Below are 10,856 nucleotides of genomic sequence, written 5' to 3' on the forward strand. Positions count from 1 at the left end.
GGAAGGTTCAGTTATAAAGGGAGGAGGGTACTTAATTAGAGGGAGGGTAAGAGGGTAAAAACACGCATGGCCCACTGTTTAGGACACAGCTAAGGATGATGTATTTGGTGGAAATATAGAAAACCAGTTGCTCTTTTTCTTTGGCGTTTTGTGTTTGGGGTTACAACAGGAAAGGTGATAATCACCTGCAAAATTCTTTTATAAATTTTAGAAAGTTAGAAATAAATGGATTACTAATAAATAAAATATGTTATGAAATATTTATTTTTCTTTTTTGTAATGTGGGAGAATTTTCTGGAAAATATATTATTTTTTGTGCTACAAATGTTTAATGTTGTTACAAGTAATATGAGATTATTATATGATTTAAATTTTATTATTTATATATTAAAAACTTAAAATTAAATTAGTTTATTCTAAATCGCGATGAAGAACATGATCCTGCATCCCAAAATGATTATATTTTCCAATCTGGTTTCTTCAAGTAATATAAAAATATTAATTTGTATTTGTAGAATTTTTCTTCTAAATTAAGTGACATTTTTCATTGAATAGGAATAGAAAATTAGAACAAGAATGGAAAGATATGATCTTTGTATATGAATGATATCATCATTCTTAAACCATGTATTGTTTTCTCCACTTTTCAGACATCATCATCTAGCACCATTGTTACTATTGTTTTAAGTTCAAGGATTTTGTTAATGAGGGTCATACAAGTAAATTAATTTTGGAAATTCAAGTTAAACAATTTTTTTAAATATTAAATATGAGTGTAATACTTGTATATCATAAAGATTATATAAAATTAGTACATAATATATTATTTATTTATATTACTTTTTTGAAGAGTCAATGATAATTTAAACATGAATGATGCATTATACAGTAACAATGTATAAAACTCATACACTGCGAGCATGTATATTTTCTCACTTTTCAAGGAAAAATATATACATAACTAAGAATGTAAGAGTTTTTACATTATCACTGTATTGTCTATCATTCATATTTAATACTCTTAAATATAAGTAATGCAAATGAGTAATAAATTATGCATTAATTTTGTATAAATATTTATACTGATAATATATAGATATTATACCCATATAAATTTACATTTTTAACTCCTTAAACAACTTGCTAGGATAATTGTTAACCATATTATTTGTGTAATCAACTTGTACAATATAAGAAATCATGTTATCCTGGATGTATAAAAAGAAAAATATATTTAAATTATGAATTTTTGGATTGGGGCATAAAAATTAAAATAACATAAGTTCATTAACTTTTTTCTTTCTTTCTAGAATCTCTCCCACCGGAGAGGAGTATATTAATCTGGATTGAGACATGAATGAAACAGAAACTCTACAAATCAAATTCAGAAATTCATCAGGTTAAATAATTCAACCATCTTATTGAATTAATACATATTAATTAAGTTTATAAGTTTTATTTTATTTTATAGGGAAAGACTTGTATATCCCGTGTCCCTATTGGATACAACAAAGGAAATAACATTTACAAAGAAATTAGTCAGTAACAAAAAATGTAAAATTCGAACTCCATAGTAAATGTAAAGCATTTTTTTAATGCAATGTTTATTAATACTGTATCAAGTATTACAATAGATAAGGGTATATTAAATGTCGGCCACTTTAATTTCAATATAAATGTTACAGGGCAAGACATTATAATAATAAAAGTACGATAATTACATTTTTCTTAATCAACATGAACATCGATCATGCATCATCATCAGCAAAAAGAAACTTGCTGAACAAATAAACCATCCCAATCCTCAAGCAAACAAGGTAGCACAGCTCAATTTTTTGTGGTTGTTTTTGTTGTTGGTACCAAAAGCCTAGCTATAACTATATAATCTCCACTTTCATAAAATATATATAAGAATTGATCAATCTCAATTAACAAAGTCGCTCACAATTAAAAAAAAAACAAATAATTAAAAAGTCAGTTACTATTGTTTGTTCTCTCTCAGCATGCACAATTGTAGAACTCAACCAACTCATCCATGGACCCCATCTGAGTCTCATTGCTCTCAAGCATCCATAGCAAGTGCTCAAACAGAACCACTTCACATGAAACCACAACCCCATCAGAATTAGAACAAGACTTGTCCACTAGCTCCTGAAACACAGGGTGGTCTATAATGTCGGAGTTTACAAGGTACTGTCTTCTAGACTTGCCAACATAGATAGTGTGGAGTCCATGTTGTTGTTGTTGTTGTTCTACTTCATTGGAGGAGGAAGAGGAGGCGCCGCCTTTGTTGGAGTCAGTGCTGGCGGCGGAGACACAGCTGTTGTTGCGGCTGAGCTTGGTTAATGATGGCCACCTCTTGATAGCTGATTTCAGCTTTGTTAGCTTTCCAAGTTTGGCCATTTTGGAAGGTGTTTGATGAATGTCTCAGAGAGTAGAGAAGAGAAGAAAGAGAGAGAGAGAGATTGAGAGTTTGGGGTGATGGGGGAAGGTGGGAGGGAAGGTTCAGTTATAAAGGGAGGAGGGTACTTAATTAGAGGGAGGGTAAGAGGGTAAAAACACGCATGGCCCACTGTTTAGGACACAGCTAAGGATGATGTATTTGGTGGAAATATAGAAAACCAGTTGCTCTTTTTCTTTGGCGTTTTGTGTTTGGGGTTACAACAGGAAAGGTGATAATCACCTGCAAAATTCTTTTATAAATTTTAGAAAGTTAGAAATAAATGGATTACTAATAAATAAAATATGTTATGAAATATTTATTTTTCTTTTTTGTAATGTGGGAGAATTTTCTGGAAAATATATTATTTTTTGTGCTACAAATGTTTAATGTTGTTACAAGTAATATGAGATTATTATATGATTTAAATTTTATTATTTATATATTAAAAACTTAAAATTAAATTAGTTTATTCTAAATCGCGATGAAGAACATGATCCTGCATCCCAAAATGATTATATTTTCCAATCTGGTTTCTTCAAGTAATATAAAAATATTAATTTGTATTTGTAGAATTTTTCTTCTAAATTAAGTGACATTTTTCATTGAATAGGAATAGAAAATTAGAACAAGAATGGAAAGATATGATCTTTGTATATGAATGATATCATCATTCTTAAACCATGTATTGTTTTCTCCACTTTTCAGACATCATCATCTAGCACCATTGTTACTATTGTTTTAAGTTCAAGGATTTTGTTAATGAGGGTCATACAAGTAAATTAATTTTGGAAATTCAAGTTAAACAATTTTTTTAAATATTAAATATGAGTGTAATACTTGTATATCATAAAGATTATATAAAATTAGTACATAATATATTATTTATTTATATTACTTTTTTGAAGAGTCAATGATAATTTAAACATGAATGATGCATTATACAGTAACAATGTATAAAACTCATACACTGCGAGCATGTATATTTTCTCACTTTTCAAGGAAAAATATATACATAACTAAGAATGTAAGAGTTTTTACATTATCACTGTATTGTCTATCATTCATATTTAATACTCTTAAATATAAGTAATGCAAATGAGTAATAAATTATGCATTAATTTTGTATAAATATTTATACTGATAATATATAGATATTATACCCATATAAATTTACATTTTTAACTCCTTAAACAACTTGCTAGGATAATTGTTAACCATATTATTTGTGTAATCAACTTGTACAATATAAGAAATCATGTTATCCTGGATGTATAAAAAGAAAAATATATTTAAATTATGAATTTTTGGATTGGGGCATAAAAATTAAAATAACATAAGTTCATTAACTTTTTTCTTTCTTTCTAGAATCTCTCCCACCGGAGAGGAGTATATTAATCTGGATTGAGACATGAATGAAACAGAAACTCTACAAATCAAATTCAGAAATTCATCAGGTTAAATAATTCAACCATCTTATTGAATTAATACATATTAATTAAGTTTATAAGTTTTATTTTATTTTATAGGGAAAGACTTGTATATCCCGTGTCCCTATTGGATACAACAAAGGAAATAACATTTACAAAGAAATTAGTCAGTAACAAAAAATGTAAAATTCGAACTCCATAGTAAATGTAAAGCATTTTTTTAATGCAATGTTTATTAATACTGTATCAAGTATTACAATAGATAAGGGTATATTAATTTAACCAATAGTTTACTTACATTGATTAAATTATATATATATATATATATATATATATTATAATGAATATAATAAAATTATAAATATAAGTATTATTATTTGCAACCATCTTACAAGCTTTTTTTCATGACTTTGTGGTGGAATTGGCGTTGGCGAAATAACATGGTTTTGGATAGTTACTCTTTGATTCTTGGAGAAGTTTTCAGAAAATTTCGCTCTAATTATACATATGAGGAGCGTTATGGACGTGCTTCATCTCTTATGTTGATGAATCGAACTACTTTCTGGTTACATCGTCCTACAGGCTGGACAAAGTTGAATGTTGATGGAAGTCTCAACTCTACAACTTCTATTATGAGGACCGGTGGGATTCTAAGGGATGAGTATGGTTGTTGGATCACATGTTTCTCTTGTCGTGAAGGACATGGTGATGTGTTCCTTGCTGAATTACTAGCCACTTTGAGGGGATTGAATTTGGCTTGGTCTAGGTATTCGGAGGGTCATATGTGAAATGGATTGTTTGGATGTTTTTCAAGCCTTGAATAATATGAGTTATGTTCATCTTCATTAGTATGTTTCTCAGATCATGGGTGTATAGGAAATCATTCATCAAAATTGGGAAGTGGTAATCTCTCATGTTCCAAATCAGAATCAAGTAGTAGATAGACTGGTGACCTTATCATTGAACAATAAGAATGGAAATCCCATAATTTATGACTCTCCACCTATACAAATTGTAGGTGTTCTTCATTTAAATCGTAGAGACTTGTGCTAGTTTTTTATTTTCTTTATTTCTCTTTGTTTTTAGTTTTCACTATGTGCCAAAAAAAATTTATTTGCAACATTCAAAAATTTTAAACGATTATGTTTTAAGATTCAAGATTCAAATCTTTGAGAAGTAATAATTTTAAAAAATGTGAAGTTTTTTCACGCGTAAGTTAATTTTAACTGAGTTAATTATGTGTCTGTTATAAGGAACTGATTCATTTGATGAACCACTATTTATAATCATGTTTTAACATCAAAAGATGAGGATATCATATTGTCTCTATACGGTGCCCATGAAAATCAAACCACCGGGATCTCAAAAGTTCTAGAGATTCATGTAGTAACTAAATTATTTTTTAAATTATGTTTTTTATATTTTTTGGTGCTGTATATAATAACATTCTCAAGTTGTTGCAATTCTTAAGTAGGGGATATAATACTCCAAGGAAAAGAAAACAAATCAATAGAGACGCGACAATAGTTTACTCTACACAGTCATGCTATAACAACCAGCATCTCTCGTAAAGCAGGCCTCAAAGTCATAGCACTATAACATTACAATATATCAGAACTTGTTATCATATGACAAAATATAAATGGAAAATAAGAATGGTACTTGTTATATTTAAAAATTCATTAAGGTTGTTGGTCTTGGACATGTCTTTATTTTCATTATTTTTGAAATTCTTAAAAGTGAATATTCCAAATACAAAGCTCCCCTTATCATAACAAAAATAAAATTTAAAGAACACAACATGGCACTGAATTAGAATTTTGGTTTTCTTGTTCTTATTTTTTCAACAAGCAAAAATGTGTTATTAATAAGAGTATAGTAGTACTCACTAATTGCCAAAGAAATAAAGCAATGCAATCAAGGTTGGATCAAAAGACATTTGTTCTTGTTTGTTAATGGCATTGGCATGGGAGCATGAATCAACAACAAATTAAGGTGTTGGTTGGTAAACAAGCCAGCAAGGTTCACATATGTAAAATGTACTCAAATGGGTTGCTGGTAATAGTTTTGGCCTATTCATCTACCATTACAAATTACAAAGCATTGGTGCCCACATCTTGTCCTTAACTTGTATTTGCTTTACTAGCTTTTTTTAGGTACAGAGGTATCATTAGCTAGGTTCTAAATGCATATGGGTCCAAGGAACCTTATATTGCAGAGCACTAACTACTCCAATTATGGACTTTGGTCAAGTTCACAGAAATTCTATTTGAATGACAATTAATGAAATTTCTTATCAGTCTTAAATGGGGTAGCAAGCAAAAAATACTTAATGAATTAGCATGGTAAATTTCTTTTTACAATTTCCTCAACGGTGATAAAATCAATCCGTTTATAAGCTAGCTGGCACCAGCAATTTCTTTGTACTTGTGATTGACTACAAAGAGTTGCAAGAAATAAGCAAGAAGTTATGGAGAAAATGTAGTGAATGCCCTAGGTGGATTAGTGAGCCAAGTAGTTCATGTGATAATTAACTTAGGAATGGAAAACTTGAAGTTGATTAAATGAAAATTGTTTGTTAAAATTAATTGATGAGTTGGTTAATAATTATAAAATGAAATAAATTAATAACATATAAGTCATAAGTTATAAGTTAATAGTTACATGGGCACTCAAACACGAAAATGTCCAAAATAAAGGGAAGGTGATACTATATATATTATAAAAAAATTAGAATTAAATATTAATTAATATGAGAAAATATTTAAATTGATAGTCAATATTTATATATTTCTATATCATTGATGGATTTCACAACAAAATATTAAGAGACATTACTTTTCAAGTTAAGAACTTGAAAATCAAGTGATTCAAATTCACCTTTTGATTATCCTATATTTTAGTTTTGTCTTTATCCAAAAAAAATTACATTTTAAAGTTTTTTATAAAATTATTTATAGGAAATTGAGAAAGTTGCCGTTTATCCATTAAAGTGATATATTAAATGTTAGAGACATGTCAATTAAGTATTGGAACCCATAAAATTAATTTTAAATCGGACACATAATCTTAGACTAAGGTGTAGAAGTTGGAAGAGTCTCGAGGTCAAACACTTTTGTTGAAAATGTTATATATCAAGTAGGTTATACAATTAAATATCTTAATTTTTTTCAAATAAGTTATTTGCCTCTTGTCTAATACTACTTTACCAACAAAGTGATATAAAAAGAGTGATTCAGTGTTAAAATAAAAATGAGATCTATAGCAAAGACTTGACTTGCATGGGGTCACCCTCTCACACTTACACTCCTCTCACTAGACCCCAAATGAAACAATTACATCATTAGCATATGCAGAGTTTCAGTGTGGGAAGGAAACATAAATTTGGCTGAGTCACGAGTGATGTGTGAGTCATTGTTGTGGTCCACAGACATAGTGGGTCAAGAGTAAAGACAAGAACCACAGCAGAACCAAAATATAGCTTGCAAACTAGCCACCACTTGTTCCTATCCCCGCTGACTAAGCTGCTGTTTCCAGAACCACATTCAACTTTGTCATTTCATTCAACCCTTTATTTGTACTTACGTTCTAGGTTTTTTGTTCTTTTAAAAGTGATTGAAGGAGCAATTTTAAAACATTCATGTTAATCATTTCACTAGGAATTTGTTATTGTTACTTCTTTTATTGCTCCTTATCTTCACATACCTTATGTTGATCCAAACAGATTAGGATGGGTGACTTGACTCATCTCAACCATTTAGTAAAGATTTAAAGTTTCTTAATTTTATATAACGAGTGGAGATCCACTTATCTAATAGTAAAAATTATTTCATATTTTAACCATCAATTTAAAGGAAATCGAATAGTTTTTTAGTTAATGAGTAAATCTAAATCATTAGATTTCATTATAATTAATAACTATGATGTAGGATAAGTTTTTTAAAGAACTACTATCTTTAATATTAATAAAACACAATTTAAAATTTAAGTCATGATATCTTCATCCAACAAGTCATCCAAATCACAATTTGATGAAGTCACAGGATCCAGGTACAAATTCCCTCACAAAAATAGCCGAGGCTGGTGATTAAACTTTTTATGTGTCAATCCTCTTATAAAGCTAGTGACTAAACTTTTTTCTAGAAAAATAAATCATAAATATATATAGTTTTTTTCATTAATGTGAAGTTTTTTTTCATCCATACACAAAACAAAAACATGACATCTATCAAAATGCTCAAGTGACCCAAGAACCAATTTATTTTCCAGGGGACCTTGTTGGTAATTTTGATTTATAATTTATTCTGATAAACATTTTACGACATAAGTTTACCATTAAAACTCAAGATCCAAAAGTAGCTAAATTCAAATTTTTATTCCAAAGTTTGCCCTCCACATTCTGCTATTATGAAGGGGAACAAAAATCTTATTTCATAAGAAAATTTTATCCCCATATATCTAACCAGTCAAACTTTACAAAATAATATACAAATATTAATTTATAATTTTTATAATTTTTTTAATTGAATAAGAATTTCTGAGGATACAAAATGTGATAAGAACGAGTACATGAACCCCATTCCCATATTCCTAGCAAAGCCCAATTTTACAAGAGTATAATATTTATGTATTGACAGTATAAAGATTTATACATAATTAGTGTATCATCTATCATTGTTTTGGAATACTTTTCTTGAAAAGTCAATTATAAGTAAAAATAAATGAAGGATAGTGCAGTAACAGTGTAAAAAAATCTTACACCTGTCGGTATATATATTTTTCTCTTTTGCCAATACTCTATTTATAAATGTTATTTACCATATTTTTGTGTTGCTACCAAAGAACACAACCTCTCTCTCATTCTCTCTCACTTCCACTTATAATGGTTGAATAAATAACAAAAAATGGTCTCAAATCTTTTAAGCCGAATATCTCATAACCGATCATGTGCTTAAAAACATTGGGAAGGGAAATCAATAATGGATTTATTTTAAAATCTCGTTATTTCAACATCAGTATACTAGACAAAATTTACATTTCTTTTATATTGACATATTGGACATTCATTTCACTAATATTTTGGTATCTATTCACACTTTCATTTAAATATATTTTAGGGACTTGAACTGGTTTACCAAGAAATGCATTAGATTAAATTTGAAGATTGCATTTGGATACGCTATTTATAAATCATGTCCCGTGAAATTATGTAGCGTACAAAATGTCAAAATCATTGCCATAATTGAAGAGAGTACACTAAGTTAGCTACTTAATAATTAAACAGAGCATACTTGCTGTTTGAGATATAATTAGGATACATAATATCAAACACTTATTTTGTTTCTGCAGGTGAATCTTCTTTGAAGCAACATAAAAATTGAGTTAAACAGCAATTTAGACAGAAAATATTCGTATCTTTTCAAGGCATCCTTAACTTAATATATATTATATGCTGCTTATGAGATAATAAAAAGATATGTATGGATCAAATCTTGGTTTACTGCCTATAAACCATGTGCTGCGAAATAAAAGTATATAAAATTTCATACTAGTTCAATTATCATTGACCGAAGCATATAATATGATTAAACATAGAATATATGCTGTTTTAGAACTAATTAGTAGACACAATATCAAACACTTATTATGATAGTTATTCTGCTGCATGTATTTAAGAGGCAAATCATCCTTCTTGATTATGTCTATACAGTCAACAACTAGGATATACACATCTTGGTGTTTAGTGCATTTTTTATCTTCCTTTAGCTGATCTTTGTATACTATTTTAATTTTAAATATATTATAGTTTCAAACCCATGCATTTCTTTCTTTCTATTTACTAAATGGGCCTTGGATATTAGATTTTTAACTTTAGGAGCTCCTACTAGTATAGTAGGCCACAATTGAGATCACCAACAATCTTTTTCCTTTTTCAATTCTTTTTCTTCGTTAATTGTCAGAGACAAGTCAAGATATTATCAATCATCAAAAAATATCTAACATTAATTTCTATTATGACAGTTGATTTCATTTTTCCTGGCAATTTTAATTCATTAAAATAGATATAATATAATGATAATTTGAATATAATATCTATGCATTATATATGCAAATATTTATACACAGTTAATATATCATTTATTTGTATTACTTTTATTTAATAGTTAATAATAATTAAAAATAAATAATAAATGATATCGTGAAAGTATAAAAAACTCTTATAATGTCAATGCATACATTTTTTGTCTTTGTAGCCCAACAATATTATCGGTCCTTATATCTTTTTCTCATAAAAAAACAGTTTGCATTATTGACAATTGACATTATGTTGGCATATGAATTCTTTGTTGGATAAGCCTTTATGGATACTTAAAACCGTGGTCATAATCATCTTATTTATTGGTAGTTTGGGTTGGCCATTTAATGATACTTACATATTTATGTAATATATATGGCGAATCAATTGTTAGTCCATGCTTTCTTTTAGAAGAAGCAACACCCACATCATGCTAATCTGCTTGGCATGTTCATATGTTCTTCACTTCATTACTGTTTTCAAACGCACTCCTCTCTATTTTTTTATTGCACCAATTATGTTTTTGGACTGAGGACTAAAGAATTAAATATATTTTTAGTGTGCAACAGGTTCAATTTGCATTTTTCATATATATGACAACATGAATATTGATATCACACTTAACAAACTCAAATACCTATCAATTATTACTCCATCTTAATAATGTGAAATTCTTAGTACTCATCAAACTGTACACCTCATAACAGAAGTGAATCTTGTTGGCGTGTATGCACTGAAATTATTTCCTATGTTTTGTTATAGTATACTTTTATATACTTAATACCTTACCTTTGTAATACATGGTCAATCACTTGCTACTTCATGAACATGTTCTTCACTCCATGAATTGTTTTCAACTAGTTGGGAGAGGTTTAATATAATTTAAATGGGGTGCAATAATGTTAAATTA

General features: G+C 28.6%; 1 protein-coding gene across 1 annotated transcript; it reads right to left on the reverse strand.

Moving 5' to 3' along the window:
• On the reverse strand, positions 1,680–2,498 carry LOC109359264. Its single transcript, XM_019603859.1, has one exon. The coding sequence runs from the start codon at positions 2,401–2,403 to the stop codon at positions 1,999–2,001; it is 405 nt and encodes a 134-aa protein (XP_019459404.1). The 5' UTR covers positions 2,404–2,498; the 3' UTR covers positions 1,680–1,998.

The sequence above is a fragment of the Lupinus angustifolius genome, chromosome LG11, assembly GCF_001865875.1.
Source record: "Lupinus angustifolius cultivar Tanjil chromosome LG11, LupAngTanjil_v1.0, whole genome shotgun sequence".
Classification (NCBI taxonomy): domain Eukaryota; kingdom Viridiplantae; phylum Streptophyta; class Magnoliopsida; order Fabales; family Fabaceae; genus Lupinus; species Lupinus angustifolius.

Excerpts from the sequence above, each read along its gene's own strand:
- LOC109359264 (XM_019603859.1), bottom strand. The coding sequence starts at position 2,403 with ATGGCCAAACTTGGAAAGCTAACAAAGCTGAAATCAGCTATCAAGAGG.